The sequence below is a fragment of the Drosophila albomicans genome, chromosome 2L (assembly GCF_009650485.2).
Source record: "Drosophila albomicans strain 15112-1751.03 chromosome 2L, ASM965048v2, whole genome shotgun sequence".
Taxonomy (NCBI): Eukaryota; Metazoa; Arthropoda; class Insecta; order Diptera; family Drosophilidae; genus Drosophila; species Drosophila albomicans.
Window position 1 is genome coordinate 19,668,841 of NC_047628.2, and position 22,294 is coordinate 19,691,134.

The following is a 22,294-nucleotide window of genomic DNA, read 5'->3' on the forward strand; positions in this document are numbered from 1 at the left end:
GCTTCTAATTGAAATAAAGAAAAAACAAGCTGACAAAATGGCGGCTGGCGTTTTAATTGATTCAACTGTACTAACGGCACATTCTCAAGTACTCTCGACTTATTCTGCGACCGTCTCTTAACTGCTCTTAACTATTTTCCACACCTCAAACTATCTTTATTTTTTCCACTCGGCTTTGGCTTCCATGCAGAGAGCTCGATTTAAATGTCGTCGTTTTGTGCTTTGTCATTGTCATTGTCGTATTATATGATTTGAGTGTTTTATTTTATCTTTACAAACTTGATTTACCCCTATCCCCTTTCCCCTGTTCCCCCGTCTCTACTCACCCGCCATCATTTCTTATCCATCTTGGGAAGTTGTTAAAGTTTTGTTCAAGAAGAAAATACAGAGAAGAAAAAAAATACTCAGAGCTGAGAAAACTTTTGCGCTGTCTTTTTTGACTGCTTCTTCCGACACACACACACACACCTTTACATGTGGTTGTTGTTGTTGTCGCTGTTGTTGTTATTGTGTTGGTTCTGTTTCTGTTTTTGTTTTGGCAGCCTACAAAAACTTCTTTGGCTTTGACTTGGTTGAGAAGTTTTGTGGTCTAGAAAACGAAAAACGAAAAAAAAAATAAAACTTGTAACCACAAAAAAGTTTAAATTTCAAAGGCAAGTTTGATTCTTTCTTCTGCTTCAGCTGCCTCTGCTGCTGCTGCTGCTTCTTCTTCTTCTTCTTAAGTTTCTTTTTCTTCTTCTTGGATATCATTTCGTTTTTGGTTTCGGTTTTGGGTTTTGGAACCGTGTGGCATTGTTATAATTATGGGAATTCTTATTGTGGTTTCTCACTTTGTGTGGTTTTTCGACAGCGCAATTTTTTCGAAGAAGGGGCCAACTGGGGAGGTGGGGAGGGGGAAACTGGTTTACAACCCAACGACTGCCAGACGAAGATAAAGCTCTTTTGGGAAATAGTGCTTCGAGTATAGTTCAGTGATGCAGCAGTCAAGGCGAATACTCACATCTATCACTCAAAAGCAACTGCAAATTGTGCATTCCACCGAATGGAAAATGGAAACCGACAAATGGAAATGGAAATGGGAAGAAGACGAAGCCGAAACCAAAGAAGAAGAAGAGAGCGTCAAAATAACAATGTTTACATAAGCGGCAAACTGCCAGAATTTTGTGGGGCAAGATCGGTCGTCAGACATTGTTTATAATAGCAATAGTGCATCCATCTACGAGGGCAGTTCATAGAGTTTTATATCGACTAACCGAATGTTTATCCTCACAGCTGCAGTCAAATAAATTTGATCTTTTTATTACATTGTGGGACAGCTTCAAGGAGATGCATTTCAGATAAATATAAATATAATTTAAGTGGTTTAAAATGCATGTAATCAATGTAAAACTTATGAGAGCTGAAAAGTGAAGTATTGTTTACAAGAAAATAAAGTAAACTCTTCTCAAAATATAAACTCAAAATGAAAACAACTGAAATTGAAACAAATAATCTTCAGAATAATGCAAATTGAAATCTGATAGAAAATAAAGTAAAAGTCCTAAACATAAAATAAAGCCAAAATCGATTAAAAAATGTGTTTTTTTCCCTTCCCGAAAATAAGGTATAAACTACTTTATATCTAAACTTCAATCTAATCCCATTTATTGCCAATTTTTCAAAGTTTATTTACATGCTCAGCACATTCTTGTAGCCTGGGGTTTTATTTGTGATTGCAAAGAATAACAAGAATGCATCATCATGTTTTTCTTCATTTTAGTTTTGGCTAAAAGCAAACCCAAACAATGCACATTGAGTTAGCTGTAAACTATAAAACTCATGACTTATCATCCAATTTAAAAGGTATACCGTCATCTAAGTAGAAGAACGCCTCCATTCCCCTGACCCCAGTCTACAGAGTCTAGAGTCTACAGTGATGACTGTGGGTGGTGGACTCGCTCAGTCATAACATACTGCGCCAATATTTACACAACATTGATGGACATATTCAACATGTTTACCTATTTTGTGTTTTGTATTTTTGTTGTGTATTTGTGTCTGCCGGCTTTTCTCTAGTTCTATTTCTACGCTATTTTCTACGCTCTTCTTTTCTTCTTAATTTTATTTTATTTTTTAAGCTATTTATAACTGGCATACTAATTTGTAATTTGTTTAATGATTCACTTAGCGCACATATTTTATGAACTGTGGGAATTTGGAGCGTCACCAGACAGACATCCAGTTAACTCCCCCAGCCAATCCTATCTCAGGTATTTCTACACTATCTATTGTGTATTGAATTGTTGACCCAAGCAGTTAGGCAACAAGTCGACAGACATACCACCTGATAAGATTACTTCCAAGAACTTGGCGTATACTTAATATTCCTATCAATTAGGGTTAAGCACTGTTCATTAGCTGCAGCTCGGAAATCAATTGTGACGTCACTAGAGATCACGAGATCGACAAGAGATCAGTTGAATTCTGTACAACTTAAGGCACATTTGTACTTGGATTTGTTTATAGCGTAGCCTCATTCATTGATCCATTCATGAGTGCTTTCGCTGAGTTATTGCAAATCAAAACAAATGTCTACATTATTCGCAATTAACGCACCCATTAATAACAATTTATTGGATTATGAAAATGTGTCTAGACTCTAAATTTAACCCCACGAAATTCTCACGAATTATGCACACGGCAAATCATTTTTTATTTTTGTGAACTAAGAAAGGTAAACAATGAAATGGAAAAATGAAAAATGGAAAATGCTTTATAGCGGGTAGCCACTGTGGCTTAGTTTATTATTTTGATCTTGCACTGGAATCTTCTGCGCTTATTTACGAATATTGACGAAAGATAAAAGCACAAAACTGATGACTCAAATGTTACCTACTTTCAATAACTTTTGCTGGCGTCAACGCCAAGAATGTTTAGCCTACAAAAAGAGAAGAAAAAAGTGTGGCCAACAGCAGCAGCCCCCGATTGACAACTGTAAAACATGACCAAGTATGTAGGAATTATACGATGACTATTTTGCATAGGCAAATGACGTAAGCCTCACACGGGAGCCACACAGGAGGAGGCCACAAAGTAGTTGAAGAAAAACAGAAACAACAACAATTTGGCGCATTGAACGCAGAATTTACAGACAGACAACAACGGCATGATTTATTAGCGACAAACATTTGCGAAATTACAACTCAAATTTTAATGGCAGAGGCGCACCCACACACACAAAGACATAGACAGCGAGAGCAAGAGAGCGCAGAGAGACAAACCAGATATTGTACGTAACGTAAACTCAACGTAAGCAAGTCTGTTGTTGCCCCTCTCTGTCACTCTTCCACGCTCTTACGATCACTCATCAATCAAATTGGGTTCCGGCTTGGCTTTCAATTGATCAATGATCAATGCAAAATCGTTTTCGTTTTGTCTTGTAACGTAAGCTCGACGTAAACGGCAAGGTCGTCGTTTTCATTCACAAATCCCAATTGGGTTCCGCTTTGATTCAAAACCAGACCAGCGGGAGTAAGCGAGAGGGCAGATGCAATGCAAATTTCGCATGTTTTATTATTTATTAATAGTTCTTTCTCACTTTGTTCATTCTATTGCTTCGCTATCTCTCGCTGCACGTGCTTACGACAGCAACAACAACAACGTGAACGAGTACGCTAACGTCCTCTGCCGCTGCGCTGCTTTGCCGCTGCTACTGACGTACGCAGCAGCGATTCTTCTTTCTTTTCCTTTTTCTTTTTTTTCTTGCGGTGTGCTGTTATTTTTGTTCTTTGCTTTTGAGCTTGTGGAGCTTGTGAAAGGAAATAATTACTATATTTGTTGTTGCTGTTGTTTCGTTCGCCAGCTGCGCGCTGCATTTTCAAAAACGAATTTTCATCGATGGGAAATTTAAAAATGTTGTGCGCAAAGCTTTTTTTGGATTTACTTTATTAGCTAATATGCGCGCCTTGCTCAATACTTAAAATCTAAACAGTAAAATTAAATGGGCAGGAAATGCGCGCGTCGGTAAAATAATTATGTCGACTTGTAGGTCAAGACGTGGGTGGAAGGGGGCAAGAAAGGGGGAAGGTGCTTGCAGAGACACATTATAACCCAAAAGCTCATTCAGCAATTGAGAAAGTGAGCGACAGAGACCGAATGAGACAGAGGGGGGGGGAACGAAGATAGGAGACAAATAACAAATGGCCGACAATTAGTTGTACAGCTTTAAACGGCAACTTCCGCGCAATCATTATCAACAATCAGAAAGCAAGCAACGAGAATATTAGACAAATTTGCACATCTAATCAAAGACAATTGAATAATTGAGATAAGCTTGCAATGTGGAATAGCAGAAGATTGCAAAGCACAGCAAAGTAAATTAAAGACAAAACCAGAGCACAAGGAAGAAAGAAACACCTACACACACATACGCACATTCACATGCATTCACAGCAATCTCGTTGTTGTTATGGCTGTGCTCTGGTCTTAAGCCAGGGCTGCAGCCATAGCAGGTGCGAGAGCGAGACAACAGTGCAATGCCAAAGACAATTGTCAAGTGTTGTTTGCTTTTGCTGCACTTCCTACTAGGAAATTCTATAGAAAAATGTGCAGGCGACTGCGACGGCATCAGCGACATCGGCAAGTGTCATTTGAGACGCACACACACACACACATGCACAGATCTACGGCAGCTGTCACTGTTCATGTGAGTGCATTTTATGCTCTTTTTATTGTATGCAGCAAAATTCATAAAATCAGAGAGAGAGAAAGAGCAGAGTAGCAGCTGTCGCAACAGTAAAACTTAAACTCCTAGATTCAGTCGAGACAGATTTGAAAATATGGGGATGGGGCTGGTCTGCAGCAGGCGCCCCATGAACTTTTGTGCTCAATAAACCACTTGCCAAAAAGCAGAGCTTGACAATAACAACGACACAAATTGTCTAATGATGCCAAAACTTCATTTGGCCGCCAGCGGCGTTTCAATTTCGCACAGCAGCACCAGCGCCCTCTGGCGAGATTCAATTGCAAATTGTGCCAAATTGCTGTTGCCATTTCGCCCCATTGAGAATGATCATCATTATTTATTATTCATATTCTATTTACTTTGCATGTCTTCATTTTTTTGCAGGAAACTGCGGGTGGCACATTTTGCGCATGTATGCGTGTCTCTGTGTGTGTGTGCCTAATTTTTCCACGCTGCCCTAGAACATTTTCATTTCGCCCACCAATGGTGGCATTCAATAACATTTTTCTACAATTTTTGGGTAATGCGAGAAATTTGTTTTCTTTTGCTACCTGACAGCGCACGTAGTAAATGTTTGTGTGTGTGAGTTAGGCGTGGGAATCGCAACGATGAAATTGCAATTGTCGTAGGACGTGTGAAATTTGTGCGGAAGACAGGAAACGTGAGCGGGAAGCTGACCCCCTCCCTGCTTTCCAGGAACTGCAGCAACGACCGCTGCAACTAATTGGAAAAGGAACAAGCATAATAATTGAATAAACAGTTACCTTGTTGAGCGCCTCTCTGTCACTCTCTATCTCTTTCTGAGTGCAAAGTCGTAGAAGTATTCCAAAGTTTAGCAGCTTCCAAAATCAATGCGATGACAAATTGATCCCACAAAAACTTTCGACTGTCAAAATTCCAATTCAACACTCACACATACAACAACATCAATAATTTGCACTCTCTCTTGAGTGCAAAAGAGACACTTGCGAGCTTTTTTTATGTGTTGCTTTTTTGCTCTTAAGTCGAATGAGCGTTTTTAAACTCGTCTTAAAAATTTGAATTTTGAATTTTTTACAATTTTGTTGTTGTTACGCTTTTGCCGTTTCTTGATGCTTATTTATTTATTTAGCAACAATTTATTTATTATAAATGCTTGTTGGGCTCCCACACACACACACGTACACTATAATACACGGCAAACGCACACATTGATGTTTTCAAAACACGTACGCAACGAACGCAAAACGCACCGACCGCGCGCTCTTTCTCTCTCGCTCGCTCCTTCCGCAAACACACATACGGACAGAAGAATATTCATTCACGATACGATTACGATACGTATAAAAGTGATCTTCGCGCTCGCTCACACCGATGATGGAGGTATTTGTTGTTGTTGCTGGATTTTGTCTGTTTCGATGGCTGCTGTGATGTGTTGAAGAGGAAAATCCAAGAAGCAGCAAAAAAATAATAATGAATGCGAGCGCAAAGCGAAGACGCACAAAAGTAATTAAAACAAATAAGTGCTGCAGTCTTTGAATTTCTATTCTATACTATTATTTTGCTTTAGTATATTTATTTTGATGTCTCTCTGCTGTTGTTTTTGACTTGATTCAATTTTTAATCGTTTTATTGGTGTTGCGTTTTTTTCTTCTACCTGACGCCGCTGCTGCTTCTGTTGCTGCTGCTGTTGTTATACGTTGAACAAGCACAAAAACAACACACACACGCACGCATACAAAAACACACTCACGACGAAACGTTAAGTGGCAAAAGCAAAAGGAAAATACGATACGCTGCTGCTGCTGCGGAACGAACGGAACCCGTATATATGCACGCGCTCTCGCTCGCTCGCATTTAGAAAGGCACTCGATGGGAATTGCACACGGCGAATTACACTTGCATTAAACAATAATTTTCGATTTGCATTTAGTTCGTTATTTTTGTTGTGTTTGCTTGTTTATTTCGATATTGGTAGTTGTATTTGATTTTGGTTTTAATTGCTGCTTGAAACTTTTTACTTTTTTCTCTTCAGTGCCACTCGCGTTACGTTACGTTACGGACGAAGGTACAAGCGTTTTATTTGCTTGACAGCGACAGTCTGATGCCAGTGTGACAGTGCCGCTTCTGCGACAAAATGCACTAAACGGTGTTACACCAAAAATACCAAAAACAAACGGAGCATAACATTGCGTTCAATCATTTTGCGTTAGCAGGCGCGCACAGTCCGTTAGCCGACTTTCAAAATAGCGTAAACAACCTTCTGAACGTTAAATTAACTTACTTATAATTAACACAAAAAAAATATAACTTAATATGACATTATTTTGGTCTCAATTTATATTCAATTTACAAGCAGATATAATTATACCTAAGCTGTTATTTGCCTTGATGGGTAACACTTTTTATACATGCACACTTTACAACACTATGCAACATGTGTTTCTAACACGCGCTTTCAAACGAACGTAAACAAAGTTTATTTTGATTTTTGTTAAATGGGTGTGCGCGGCTTAACTAGCTATATAGCACAGCGTGCTGAGATCTATTTGAAACCGTATGAACTGCACAACACCGCGTTGGTTATCGATGGCGATAACCTGGCATGCAATCTTTACAAAGACGTAACCGGCAGCTATTCCGCCTTTGGTGGCGACTACGATGATTTTTATCGCGCTGTTGTCCAATTTTTTCAAGTGCTCGCAGAGTGCTCCATTCGTGCTTACGTGCTCATGGATGGCGGCTATGAGGAGCGCAAGTTGCGCACAGTTAGTGAACGTTTGCGTGGCAAAATCGCAGTGATTAAACGCATTAATCCTTGTGCCTCGATCACACTATTTCCACTGCATCTCAAGGAAGTCTTTGTAGATGCGGTGCGGGATTGTGGAGTGCCTGTCATGCGTTGTGTCTTCGAGGCGGACGATGAGTTGGCGGCACTGGCACGTAAACTAAATTGCCCGGTGTTAAGCTATGACTCCGATTTCTATATACACAATGTCAAGTATATTCCACTGATCACGTTGACTGTCAAGGTGCTGAGCAAGCAAAAGAAGCAATCCAAGCAGCCAGGAAAGCTGCGTCAACATCAGGCAAAACATGTGGAGAAACGCACCAAGTCCAACAAGATTGTCGCGGGCATCAAAAAAGGTGAAAAGGAGCAGCAATCGAAGTCTAATCCTGGCCAGCGCTACAAGTATCTCGACTGTTGCATCTATCGCGTGGAACATTTGTGTGGACGTGGTGCGCTTAGCCCCGAGAAGCTGCCGTTGTTTGCTGCGCTGCTGGGCAACGATTACATTGCACGGTAAGTTTGAGAAAGAAGCTGGCAAGGATTACCTTTATTTTAATGGCATTTCTATTGACAGCTCTGCTTTTCGCAACTTCTTTACCGCTGGCATGGGCAAAGCAGGACGCAGCCGAAAGTTGCAGCAGCAACAGCGTCGCATTCGCGTCATTTTGGAGTGGCTAAAGGATCAAACAGCGGAGTCGGCGCTGGATAAAGTGCTGTCCAGGCTAAAGAAGGTAAATTGAAGTTAATAAAAGGTAAATTTAGTTAATCTAATGCATTTACTTGCAGTCACAGCGAGATTCACTCACGGCCCAAGTGCAGGCAGCCATCTCGGGCTACTCCAATGAGCTGTGTCACTCCTACGACTTCTTTGAGCAACACTACGAGAATGCTTTTCCTTATATACAGGCAGAAAGCGAGCCTGAGGAAGAGGAGGAGGATAAAGACCAGCATAAAGGTGAAGAAGACCAGCAAGAGGAGGATCAGGAAGAACAGCTGGAACAAGAAGAAAACGAAGAGCAACAAGACGATGCTGAGCAACAAGAAGAGAAATCTCTCTCTGATGAGGAATCAGCTGATGAATCGGAGGCTCCCGAAATCGAATCCGAAGACAAAACGCTGCTCTTCCCACAATGGTTTCTCGACAAGCTCTATCCCGCGCATCTCTCACGCTACTTTGTGGATCTGCTCCATCTACGCAAGTACATCAACAATCCGCAAATCGAGCACTTTGCCCACCACGATGCCAACGCTTTAGCGCTGCCCATACTCAACTATTGCTTCGCTTTGCTGCACCATGTAAAAGGCATGGAAGTGGAGCGGCAACTGGATGAGGAAGGCAATCCACAGCCCTTGGAATACACATATTTAACGCGAGCTTTAAGGGTCACCAATGTGCGTTATATACATATCCCAATCGATCGTCCGCCAGCACTGGAATTCGAGCCCGCGTCGACAGATGCTCGACATGTGAGAGCAATCTTTAAGGAGCAGGTAAAGCATGCGAATATCGAACAGCTCTTTGAGGAATTGGAGAAATTGCCAAAGGACTTGCAGCTTTACTTTTTGGCCATTGTCTATTGGCTGCACAACTCGGAGCACTGTGATCTGCTGCATTTGCATGCCTTGATCCTCAGTCTGGTCGTGCTGCGCACTGTGGACGTCACCATACCCGCCGAGCGTGAGCTGAAGGAGTTCCACAGACGCTTTGGCAAGATTCTCAAACAGGAACGCGCTGTGCGACTTAAGCAGGCGGCAGACGGCGTAAAGCGTGGCATTAAGCCAGAGCTGCTGGAGTTGCCGGTGCCGCAGCGCATGGCCCATGTGCCCAAGTCTGATTGTTATCTGGTGCAGGAGCAACTGCTGCCCCACTTCCATATGCAGGAGATCTTCAAGAAGAAATACGATTTGTACTCGACCACAGTGATTCATTCATTTGCGGAGTTCCAGTCGGTGGTGTATCAGCTGAATGGACTGAATTCGCTGCTCAATCATCCATATTGCAGTCCACATATGAATCAATTGTTTTGTGGCGCCTTCATCTATAATCTTTATGATCTGTTGCGGAATCGTGCTGATGTTCGTTATCATGTGCAGCATTTTCTGCTGGCGGATTCGCTTGTCATGTTTGATTTCTATTGTTATCTATTTGATTGGTGTGTGCAGTTTGTACCGCACTGGAAGCAGCAGCCGGAGCAGCAACAAACAGCTGCCAAAGTTGTGGAGAAGAAACGAATGAAGAAACAGCGACAGGCGGCGCGAAAAGCTGCTGCAGTGGCGGATTCTGTAACTGATCCGCATGCGGAGCAGCTGCAGCAGAGTGAGCAGGAGGAGGATCCATTTATCGATTTGAATAACAAATTTTGTGGTTTAAAAGTTTAGCAAATAAATTCGGTTTCGATTGTTTCAATTAACGCGCCACAATTTAAGCACTTCGCAACACTTATTTGGCTCTCCAACATGGTTTCATGAACACAATGTTTATCGCTAGCAGTAATCGATATGCAAAAGATTATCGTTTACTTCAGTCGCTGGCGAGTGACACTAGCTTTTACTTGCACGTAAATAAAAGTGATTCATTACCAGACTAGCAAAATAAAATTAATTTGTTGCAAATAAAAGTGCACATTTGCCAAGCATTAATTGCATGTGCTACAAATATATGCCTAAAAACAAATACGCGATAATAATGCCAGTGTCATTACAGCACAACGCCAACACACAGCGGCCGCGCAGCTGACGTCGCTGCCAGCGTCAGTTTTTGTTATCGTTGTAATCAGCACACATAAAAACAGAAAAAAAAGAAAAATTAGTGTAAAATCAGATTGCAAACTAAAACGAATCCATTTAGTGATTAACGTAAGTTATTTGCAACTAAAAATCAGCAGCCAGCAAACAAATGCAAGTGCTGAAGAAGAAGCAGCATCAGCAACCCTGGGAAACAACAAATAGCCAAAACAAAGAGAAAAATCACAACGTCATTTGTATTTTATTTGTTGAGCAGCGTCGTCGACGTTAGCTGCGGACATTGTGGAGGATTGCAGGCGTTGCTTGGGGAGCGGGAGTTGGAGTAGATGCTGGTTAGCTTATACGCGCAGTTAACACGCAGAATGGACAGCGTTTTTGAGGCTTATCTCGGTCCCGACAGCATCCTAGCAGGCGCCATGGTCAACGCTGTGGGCAGCGGAGAACCCGAGGACATCCCCAAACGCAACACGGATGTTTGGCTGCTCGGTAAACGCTACAACGCTATACAAGGTGAGTGCAGCAAGGGTAGCTTGAGAGCTACACCTAATTGGTGTCTTCTATAGGCGAATACCTGCTAAATGGTTTGTGTCTTAGCTAACAATCAGACTATAAAAAATCTTAGCCTCAAAATGCTTATCGCTTGCTAATTTAGTGAGTCAGAAACAAAGAATTTGCTATATATAAATTAAAACCACTTTCTCCCATTGCAGAACTGGACGTCATTCGCAGGGACATCGAATCCCGCTTGTGGTGCACCTATCGTCATGGATTTGTGCCGTTGGGTGAAGTGCAGCTGACCAGCGACAAGGGCTGGGGCTGCATGCTGCGCTGTGGCCAAATGGTGCTCGCCCAGGCCTTGATTGAATTGCATTTGGGTCGCGATTGGTTCTGGACGCGCGACTGTCGCGATGCCACCTATCTGAAGATTGTCCAAAGGTTCGAGGACACACGCAAAAGCTACTATTCATTGCATCAAATTGCCCTGATGGGGGAGTCACAGAACAAAGCGGTTGGGGAGTGGCTGGGACCCAACACCGTGGCGCAAATACTCAAGTGAGTTGTTGGTTCAACTTATCTAATAATCGACTATTAAACAACTTGTATATTTTTTTTAGAATTCTTGTGCGCTTCGATGAGTGGAGCTCACTGCTGGTGCACGTGGCCATGGACAGCACGGTGGTGCTGGATGATATATGTAATTAAGAAGGTTTCCTTTCTTGCAACATGTGTTTAATCTCTTTCCTCACTTTGCAGTTGAACGCTGCCAACAACCGGGCGAGGCGTGGCAGCCTCTGCTGTTGATTGTGCCTCTACGCCTTGGTATCACCGACATCAATCCCATCTATATACCCGCCTTAAAGCGCTGCCTGGAACTCAGCAGCAGCTGTGGCATGATTGGCGGCCGTCCCAATCAGGCTCTGTATTTCCTCGGCTATGTGGACGATGAAGTTCTCTATTTGGATCCACATACCACACAGCGAGCTGGTGCTGTTGGTCAAAAGACAACGCAAGCCGAACAGGAGCTGGACGAGAGCTATCATCAGCGTTATGCGGCGCGTTTGAGTTTCAGTGCCATGGATCCATCGCTGGCCGTTTGTTTTCTGTGCAAGACACGCGAGCAATTCGATGAGCTGCTGCAGCAGTTGCGCCAAGAGGTGCTCAACCTCAGCACGCCATCGCTCTTCGAGATAAGTCAATCGCGTGCCGTCGATTGGGATACGGCGGATGACATCGAATGGCCCACAATGCCGGACATTGATTGGCCTGGCAGCAATACCAGCGACTCGGAATCATTTGCCGTGCTGGGTGAGTGTGTTGGTTGACACCACAAAATGCTCGAATTTCAAATTTACACTCAATTCAACTCTTATCACAGGCGGCAGCGGCGACGTCGACAGCAAACCCAGTGCCCCCATTTGAGAGTGCGAGAGCGTTGCGTTCTCTCTCGGTTTCTCTCTGCGACTGCGCTGTGCCTTGGAGAGCGTTTTATTGTGGGAAAGTGGAGCAGCTGTGTTTGGTCCAAAAAAGAAGCGGAAGAAGCTGCGGTTGCAGGCCAAAAAAATGATAATGATGATAAAAACACCAGCGATGGCTACTATACAATAAGTTTTGAAGACTAGTGTTACATTTTTTAGATTGTTTACGATTCACACACACACACACATACACTTACACGCTACAGTTAAGGATGTATAGTTCATATGCTGCTTTATTCTGCGTTTAGATTGGACTCCATGGGAGACAATATGGCATAAACAAACAAACGAATTGAACTCTCACCACACACACACACACACATAGTTAGTTATGCTCGCGATAAAGCTGCTGAATACAAACTACCTTATTAATTGATTAAAAACACCATTTTATATGTATGTATATATATTCGTATGGAAGTTTGTTTTAAGATGACAACGCGAAACATGCATTTGTTTTTGTTTTTTTCTTTGTAGTAAGTATGTATGTATTGTATTGTATTATTATATGCTTTTATCAGCTTTTTAAAAATGGACCAACAACTAAATACATAATACTCTCGTACTTGGACTAAATCGTAACGTATGTATCGCATGTATAAATTTCACTAGATTTCCTTCAATTGCCCCGTTTTTGTTTTACATTTTGGCATATATTTGAATTATTTTTCATTGTTGTGGGGATGCAATTGTCTGCCTTGCAGCACATCATAACCATCGATTTCTTGTATATGTAATAATAATAATTAATCATTAATTAACAGTTTACAAAACTCAGAAAACTACATCGAACTAAGGAACTGCCCTCACTTCACTTCCGATTCTTATCCAATTGACACACTAATTAATTCTTGAAATATTCAACAAAACTCTACAAGATGCAACATTGTCGCTCGATGCGTTTCTCCTGCTTCGGCTCCAGATGCAACGCCATCTCCACATGCTTCCGCGCCAGCCACGATTGCTTCTGCAGTCGATTCACAATAATGCGATAGGCGCCAATAATATCCGATCGTGGACCACTTGGCGTGGCTGTAATCAACATTTGTGAACTGACGCCGAGCTCAGCGAGCAGTTGACGTGCCTCAAACTCCAGAGCACACAGCTGACTGAGATCATCGGTGTTCGTGGGCAACATGACACAGCTGCCCGTCTCCGCATCGTAGTTCTTGAACAGCGGACAATCGTCTGCGACTTCGACGCTCCACGGATTCATTTTGCCTGCCGGCGGTCCACCATTCGACAGCTGTTTCTCCGGCTCCGTTTCGATGGGTGTGATCTTCTTTTTCAGCGTACCGCAGAACAAGTAACGACGACTTGGTCCCGACCGTTTGGCGGAGTCGCCACCATTCGCCTCCAGTTCCTTGGCGTTGCCCGGCGGCTGGTCGAGTGGTTGACCCACCTCGATGGGATGCAGAAAACTGTGCACAAACATCTCGTTCTGTTGCCGCGTATTCATGCTAATCGCCGGCTTCTTCACCACCTCTGCATAGCGTTCCCTTAGCGAAGCAGTCTTCCTCAAGCGCTGCGACTTGCGCACCCAGAAAATGGTTCGCTTGGCGGGCTTCGTGTGCAAATTGAGCTCGTACTGCATCAGCTCGGCGCTCAGCTTGGGCAGCGTGACAAACTGGCTGTTCAGCATGTCATCGATAGTGGGCCGCTGGGCGGGCACATGGATCAAGATGCGTTCTACCAAACGAAAGAGACTCAATTAGGCATTTTTTAAGGATCTCTGGGTATTTCACTTACGGATTAGTCTTATGCAGGGCAAGCTGAGCTGGCCGGGCAGCAGATAGTCCCCTTTGAGTATGGCTGCCTTGAGGCCAGGTATGGTCGGAGCACGAAATGGCATATTGCCCACCACCATAAAGTAGAGCAGAATGCCCAGTGCCCAAACATCCACGGGTGCTCCAATGTAGTGGTCATCGGAGAACAGCTCCGGAGCCGCATAAGGCGGCGAGCCACAAAATGTGTCCAGCTTCTGATTGGCACCTAGGAAAAATAACAACAAAAATATATATAAATTTGAAATATTAAATTATGATTAAATTGAATACAATTTAAATTTTATTTTGATATTTATTTATATTTATATAGTTTTAAAATGAATAAAATACCAAAAATTTAAATTGGGTAAAAAAGAAATAAAAATAAATACATCTTAACAGAATTTTACCTCTCAGAGATTATTCGAGATAGAGATATAAAAAAAACGATAAAACTCAAATAACAAGCGTAATTTTAGTCTTTCTGATTCCAGCAATTGCGAAAGAAATATTTTTTATTGACAAAAACGCCTATTTACTTCGAGTCTTAGTTTTCTGTGCTGTCAATATGGTATATTTTGCACTCTATGGTATATTTTGAATGCAATACCATATCAATAAACCAAATACAGTTTTCAGTATATTTTTAGTATTTTGCCGTGTATAAAGGTGGTATATTTTGCACTCTATGGTATATTTTTAATATAATACCATATTAATAAACCAAATACAGTTTTCAGTATATTTCTTTAGTATTGTGCCGTACATATATGCGGTATATTTTGTAATCTATGGTATATTTTGAATGTAATACCATATCAATAAACCAAATACAGTTTTCAGTATATTTTATATAAATGCGGTATATTTTGCACTATATGGTATATTTTTAATATAATACCATATTAATAAACCAAATACAGTTTTCAGTATATTGTTAGTATTTTTCCGTATATAAATATGGTATATTTTAAATTTAATACCACGCTATTTTGCTTTTATTCAAAGTGAGTACCGAGTATCTCACAGTCGAGCACACTCGACTAGCTTCCTTTCTTACATATTTTTGACATACGCAAAATAACAAAAAATTGACTTGGTTTTATTCAAACAAAAAAAAAATAAAGTTTTGCTCATATAATATTGTGACAATTGAAATTGAAACTAATTAATGAACTAATGAAAGCTACTTAATAAACAAAGTCATAAATTCACATTTTATACACAAAAATGATAAATATAATTTGAACACTGTTTAAAATACAAATTATATTTGATAAGCGTACCATTAATGAGCTGTGTGCTGAAACCAAAGTCGGCGAGCTTAAGACGATCCTCGGAGAGCAAAAGCACATTCTCCGCCTTAATGTCGCGATGCACGTAGCCGAGACTGTGCTGTAATTGAGATTGGCCCACAAGTATTATTCATTAATCTGTGCTGGAATTATTATCGTTATTTCTTACGACATCGTTAATTCTTACCATGTGCTTGACAGCGAGCAGCAGCTGCTTGAAGAGCGGCGCCGCATGAATCTCACGCAGTGGACCTCCCTGGGTGATGTGGTTGTATAACTCGCCTCCGCGTATCCATTCTGTGACCAGATAAACCCGTCCCAGTGTCTCGACCACCTCAAAGAGCCTGCATTACATTAAGAACAAGTCAGTCTTCTATTCTCTTCTCCTCTCCTCCTCCTCTTCATCTCCTCTTGAGTCTCTCACCTCAATATGTTGGGATGATGAACACACTCGAGTGTCGCTATCTCGCTGGATAGCATCCGCAATGCCTTGGCATCCAGTCCAGCCCGATCCAAGTCAACTACCTTGATGGCCACCTTGTCTGCAAGAGGAATGCAGTTATTAGTTTTCCAAGTTATGTCAAGGATAAACATCCTGCCACTTGCCTCGTGTCAACTGATGCACGGCCAACTTCACTTTGGAGAAGTTGCCGCGTCCGATGTCGCCGCAGAATCTGTAAAGACCGATGCGACGTCCAATTGTCACCTGTAAATAGAGAAATAGAAATATAAAGGAAATTTAATTAACTCTTGAATAATAATATTATTATTTTCAAATCTAATTTTGATTATTTTAAACAAGTAATTTGATCGAATTACCATAATGTAAATCATTTGTTTTTCATTCCTTAAATTTCCTGTAGTTTTCTAGTTTTCAGTATTATTTATTATTTAGTTATTAGTAAGAATTACTAATAAATTAGTAAGAAATACTAAATTTAATTTATGTTCCGTCCTCTTTATAATTATACCCGCTACCCATAGGGTAGAAGGGTATTATAACTTTGTGCCGGCAGGAAATGTATGTAACAGGTAGAAGGAGGCATCTCCGACCCTATAAAGTATAAATATTCTTGATCAGTGTCAACAGCCGAGACGATCTAGCCATGTACGTCTGTCCGTCTGTGTGTCTGTCCGTCTGTCCGTATTAAACACTGGATCTCAGAGACTATAAGAGATAGATCTATAATTTTTTTTCGACAGCATTTGTTATGTTTGCACGCAGATCAAGATTGTTTCAAATTTTTGCCACGCCCACTTCCGCCCCCGCAAATCAAAAAAATCGAGTAACAAGCGTAATTTTAAAGCTAGAGTTGCGAATTGGTATATATAATAATTACTATAGTAGTTATGATTCCTGAAAATTTGGGTGCGATCAGATAAAAATTGTCGAAGTTATTTAAGAAATACTTTTGTATGGGCAAAAACGCCTACTTACTAGGGGTCTTAGTTACTTTGGCTGACAATCTGGTGTTTTGTGCCGTCTATGGTATATTTTGAATGTGGTATCGATATACCAAATATACCTTTCGGGATATTTTTAGTATTTTAGCAGTATATTCCGTATATTTTGAGAAAAATACCGCAAAATATATTTATTTTATTCAAAATGGGTAGCAGGTATCTCACAGTCGAGTACACTCGACTTTCTTACTTGTTTTCTTTGTTTATCAGCACATTTTTTCAATAACATTGATTGAATAATTTTCCTCCTTGTTATTTTCATTTTACTTTAAATACTTTTTTAACCTTACTTTGCAATTGGTTTATTATTTATTTTCTTTCTTCGTTGTTTGTTCTTCCTTTCACATTTTTAATAATTTATTTCCTGTTCTTTCTTAATCCTTTTTTTGCTGTCTTCCTTTCGGGATTAAATCTTCCATGTAATTTTTGTGTGTTTTCTTTTCAGTACTTTTCTGTTCCATTTGTTGGTCTTGAGTATTTTTGCTTTCCTGCTATTTATAAAAAATGCTCAACTTTTTATTTAATTTTTTGTATTTTTAATGTCTTTGTTGCCTTCTCTGTAATTACCGTTTATTTGCTCGGATTAAGCTTTTAATTTAATTTAATGAGATTTATCATTTTGTTTAAATGCTTTGGTCACCTTATGAAGTTTCTTGAGTAATATAAATTTCTTACAAATTAATTTTATTTTTGTGCATTTTTCACCCTGCATTACATCCCTCAACCTTAATGAGATATTTAGTCATAAGCTGTAGTCGCAATTCTTTTTTATTTTTGTAACCTCCTTCTGCTTCTTCTTCCTCTTCGTCTGTCCGCCTTTTGTTAATTTATCTAAGCTCTTTTCGTAAATTCGCTGCACCTTCTCGTTGGCAATCCGTCAACTAATCTACTTAGAGAGGGGAGGAGAGAGAGTGAGCAATGTCAAGCATTCATTTGACTACCTACGAATATGTGAATTGTGAAGTGTGCCCCTCAAGCTATACGCTTTATTGTTAATCAAGGTCAAGTGCGTGGCAGGCAAGGCGAGGAAAAGAGGAGGAGCAGGGGCAGGAGGAGGGGAGCGGGAGCTATGCAATTTGGTAAATGTAATTGGAGAGAACGTTGCTGCAGTTGCTATGGCTTTTGTGGTTGGATTTTCTTAATCCAAAAACCGTAGACAAAGGCAGCCATGGCAGCGGACTGCGTTAATTAACGCTCTGCGAAACGTGGCGTATACGTAATGCGGCGGAATTACATTTGCCACACGCGCATTTCGCTTGCACACAAAGCAGCAGCAACAACAAGAGCAACAACAACAGCAACAGCTATGAATAAGCAGGCACACACCCATACACACGCACACCCCCTTTGACACACACACACAAACACACGTGCACACACAGACAGAGTGTGTGGCTGCTCATTGGGGCGCAAGGAAATTAGCCTTGAACCTCGACATAATTGCAGCACAGCAACAGCAACAGAGACGTTAGACGTTGACGTTGAAGTCGACTGCAGAAACATGCATTAGCTAACCAAGTGTAAGTTTTGCTCAGGAGCGGAGCTTGAAATTAAATTTAAATTTGTATATTCAGCTAATAAGTTGAATAGAAAAAAAGGATTTTCTTCTGAACAACTTTATAGAAAGATTTAAATAATAATTATACATATTTGCATATATTTTTAGCCACTTCATTGAAAAGTCAAAAATTTACAAAAATGAAAAATTAGATGAAAATTATATTTTATTTTTTGCAACAGCACTTCAAAATCAAAAAATTATAAGATAAAAAAACACAAAAATCCTTTAATACATTAATCAATTCAAAAATAAAACAAAAAAAATTATATAATAAAATACAATTTGAATACAATATTTACAAGAAATTAAATAAAATAATATTCTTAATAACTTCATTTAGAAAGCAATTAAATTATTTATTACAATAAATTGGAATCTATCTTTTTCAACTATTAAACTGAATTTGAAATTAATAAAATATTTTAATCAGAATAACATAAATTAACGTTCTTGACATCGGCTTCATTTAAAAAAGTTAAATTATCAAATCCATTACTATTAAAAGAGTTTTCTTATAAACAACATAAGTAAGAAATGTAACATTTTCTAACGGCAGTTATGATAACATGAATAAGTTGAAATGATCTTTTAAGCAACTTCATTTAGAGCACAGTCAAAAGGAACACAAAATCGAAAATTTCGTAAACTACCACTGAACTAAAATGCACTTCCTTTCTTTCTATTTGCATTTCGCTCCTGGCTGTGACGTCAGCGCGACGCACACAAAAGCGACGTTCGCCACTTAAAGTTTGACCGCAACTTGAGGCGAACTCTTTCGCTCACCTCTCCCTGTGGCTGCCCCTCCCCGTGGGCCTGTTCTCTTCACTGTTTCGCCGCATTTTCTTGTGTTATTTATTCTGTACTTCGCACTCACCTCGTGTCCACATCTCGGATCGCATTGCAACGCTTTGGTCAGCCGCTGATAAGGAGGCGTTGGCGCTGGCGGCTGACAAATTGTCAGCGGCGGCAGCGGCGTCGACGTCGTCGTCGTTGTCGTTGTCGTCGTTGGCTGCGTCTGCGGCGACGGCTTCACAGTGGCTGAACTGCGCAGCGTGTTGGTATCCACGGCTGCCGTCTTGCTGCTGTCTCTCTGTCAGCGCCCAATGGAGGTGAATGAGAAAGTGTGCTGATTGGAGGGGGCGGGGAATTGAGTGTGGCGAAGCAAAAGTGTTTGCTTGCAGTGTTTATTGAGAGCGAGAGAGAGAGAGGGAGAGAGAGTGGAGGCAGTCAGTCAAAATGCGCGCGGTGTGCCCTCGTTGGCAACTTGTTGGTCTCTTGGTAACAACGATTTTCACCGCTTCTGCTTCAGCTTCAACTTTTGCTGTTCGACTGTTGCTTGTGGCACGCGTATTAACCTTATCGGTCACTACTAGCTCCAACTTTGTTTGACTAGCTTAACTAGCTTTCCTCGATTCCTTGTTACAGTTTGGGCTTACATTATAAAAGCGTCGCGTTCAAAGCTGCAATTAAATAAATCAAAGCAATTAATAAGATTACGGCAATAAGTAAAGTACAATATTAGAAGGTAGCAATTACTTCATATTATAATATTAAAGAATTCGTCAAATTAGTGGCAAATTCAGACCTCTAATATAATTGAATGCAATATTTGGAATATATCGATTTAGTACTACATTTGCAAGTAAGAGAGCTACAGTCGAGTGAGCTCGATGTTGAGGTACTCGATACTCATTTTAAGTAAGAGCAAAAAAGTGCAGTATTATTCTTAAAATATACCGAATTCATATACCACACAAATACTATAGTATACTGAAGGCTTTATTTGCTATATTAATATAGTAGTATACTAAAAATAAACCATAAAGTACAAAATATACCAGATTGTCACCCAAATATACTAAGACACTCCAATTTACAGGAGTGTTTTTGCATTCAAATAAATAACTTACACAATTTTTATTTGATTGCAATCAAATTTTCAGTAATCATAAATACTGTAGCTATTATTGTATGTGCTCGTCATTTTTAATAAGACCGTATTTCACAAATATTTTGAAAATATACCAAATATACTATAATAAACCGGTTTTTCGATTTAATTTATGTATATAGTATATACATATATACATACATATATATATACTAAAATATAGCAAAGGCTATACTTGGTATATTTATATAGTATCACATTCAAAATATACCATCGAGCACTAAATTATAGCAGCAATCAAATCAACTAAAACCTTACTGCAGACTAAAACCCTACTATAAGACCGTATTCCTCAAATATATTGAAAATATACCGCAAAAATACTATAATATTCCGAAAGTAGCAGCAGCCGCTTTTAGTCATATAAAGTTTTTTCTTAAATAACTTCCATAATTTTAATGACAGCTTCTGTCACCCATTTAATATCCCCAAGTATAGATATCTCAATAGTATAAATATTTACTATAATTTTATTTATTTATTTTTAGTATACATTTACAGATAATTCAAATTTACAAATTAAACACACACTTAAATTTAGGGTTCTTTGGGTTCTTTAGCATTTTCTATTAAATTGAATTATTGTTTTCTAAAGTGTTGAGCTAAATAACTATAGCAATGTCTTCCACATTTCAAGGATACAAGAAAGAAACAACTTGACTTCGATGGCAGTCCAAATTCAATTTAGTCTTTGAATTAATTATGGCATACTTTTCGGATGAAACGTATACGTAATATCGCAAGGAGCTTGCTCACTCAGCTGTTGCCATATCAGCAGTATAATATTGATGATGACTCGACTTTAATGCCATATCAAATTCCAGTTATTCTCGCTTTTGCATTAATTAGAGCATATTTCTCGCATTGCATCAGTTTGAGTAACAAATTTCTGTTTCTTAATTGTATTTTGCGCAGGAGAAGCGATTTTGCAGAGTTTGCCTTTGCTGTTTGTCCATCAGATTTGGCCAGTTCCCATTGCTCAAATTTATGGCAAACTTTTCGTACAAATATTCATTAGCATATTTAATTGGGTTGTGCAAACATATTTTACCGCTGCTCTGCGAGAGTTGAATATAATAAATGTCGAACGTAAATGAGGAAAACTGCGTTTATATCGTGCAATAATTGTGAAAGAGGCGAGCCCACAAAACTTTTTTGGGACAGCTCGTAATCAATATGCGTTGCCCGCGCCGCTCATCTAATTAGGAACGGACCGCCGTCGCCGCCGACAGGGACTAACAAGTTTAGTTTTCCCCAAAGCGGGCAACAAAACAACAACACCAACAGCAAAAAGAAAGCAAAAAGATTTCCAATAAAGCAATAAGCAATTCTGTGTAATAATTTAATAATAAAAGGTCTGTGCTATCTGTGTGAGTAGAGCACAATTTCATTTAGCTGACAAAACTCTTCCATATAGAATTCCCAGACGTAACCTTCGTCGTCGTCGTCGTCGTTGGCTACATCCTTTATTTCCACGCTCCCTGTGGCACTTGAGGCAGTGCGAAAGCGACGCACAGCAAAAGTTAACGTGAAGTAATTACGTAAATGGATTTTTCTGCGTTGCTCAAATTTCCTGCACGTCCTCTCAAATGAAACATAGAAACGGGCAACAGCAACAACTACAGCAACAATAACAATCATGTTTATATGGCTGTTGCCCTCGAAGCGTGACAGGAAGTTGGCCAGGAAGGAAGCAAGCAAAAGGCGCAAGCAACCAGTCGACTGAAGACTGACGACGACGTGCGCTAGAGATATGCCTCACAACCTAACAGAATATTTCAACTATCAAACATAGAATATATTCTAAAATATTAAAAAAGACCACAAAGGCCAGCGCGGTCGACCCACCACAAAGCACAAAGTGTGTGTGGAACGTGTGGAGATGACGGGCAAAAAGAAACTTTTACGACAACTGTGCGACAAGTGACGCCATTTTATGATTGACTGACAAGTTTTGCCCACAGAGGATAACTCAGCAGCAGTAAGAAGATGAAATTGTCGCAGTGAGATTCAGCAGCGTGTGTGTGCGATTAAATTTACATT

The 22,294-nt window shown here is 40.1% G+C and overlaps 4 protein-coding genes across 5 annotated transcripts in view; 2 read left to right on the top strand and 2 right to left on the bottom strand.

Moving 5' to 3' along the window:
• The window catches only part of LOC117563845 (protein Star), a 30,565-nt gene extending 23,753 nt beyond the window's left edge, over nt 1–6,812 (bottom strand). The window contains exon 1 of the mRNA XM_034242375.2: nt 5,488–6,812. The gene's annotated coding sequence lies outside the window, so the exon portion shown is untranslated. The remainder of the gene's footprint in view (nt 1–5,487) is intronic.
• A 320-nt stretch (nt 6,813–7,132) lies between these two features.
• On the top strand, nt 7,133–9,917 carry LOC117563222 (protein asteroid). The gene is made up of 3 exons (XM_034241416.2): nt 7,133–8,006; nt 8,068–8,224; nt 8,280–9,917. The coding sequence occupies exons 1-3, from the start codon at nt 7,201–7,203 to the stop codon at nt 9,870–9,872; spliced, it is 2,556 nt and encodes an 851-aa protein (XP_034097307.1). The 5' UTR covers nt 7,133–7,200; the 3' UTR covers nt 9,873–9,917.
• Nucleotides 9,918–10,169: 252 nt separating this feature from the next.
• Nucleotides 10,170–12,615, top strand: LOC117563223 (cysteine protease ATG4B). Of its 2 annotated transcripts, XM_052003003.1 has the most exons (6): nt 10,170–10,349; nt 10,495–10,748; nt 10,949–11,291; nt 11,354–11,433; nt 11,493–12,044; nt 12,115–12,615. In XM_052003003.1, the coding sequence occupies exons 2-6, from the start codon at nt 10,565–10,567 to the stop codon at nt 12,156–12,158; spliced, it is 1,203 nt and encodes a 400-aa protein (XP_051858963.1). In that variant the 5' UTR covers nt 10,170–10,349; nt 10,495–10,564; the 3' UTR covers nt 12,159–12,615. The 2 variants fall into 2 exon arrangements, with proteins under 2 accessions (XP_051858963.1, XP_034097310.1); XM_034241419.2 differs by having other exon boundaries at nt 10,170–10,748.
• Nucleotides 12,616–12,718: 103 nt separating this feature from the next.
• Nucleotides 12,719–19,393, bottom strand: LOC117563224 (serine/threonine-protein kinase NIM1). The gene is made up of 7 exons (XM_034241420.2): nt 19,175–19,393; nt 15,882–15,981; nt 15,700–15,817; nt 15,463–15,619; nt 15,267–15,375; nt 13,964–14,206; nt 12,719–13,903 (listed from the first exon to the last, which is right to left on the bottom strand). Exons 3-7 carry the CDS (start codon nt 15,753–15,755, stop codon nt 13,086–13,088), a joined length of 1,383 nt encoding a protein of 460 aa, XP_034097311.1. The 5' UTR covers nt 15,756–15,817; nt 15,882–15,981; nt 19,175–19,393; the 3' UTR covers nt 12,719–13,085.
• Between the last annotated feature and the right edge of the window lie 2,901 nt (nt 19,394–22,294).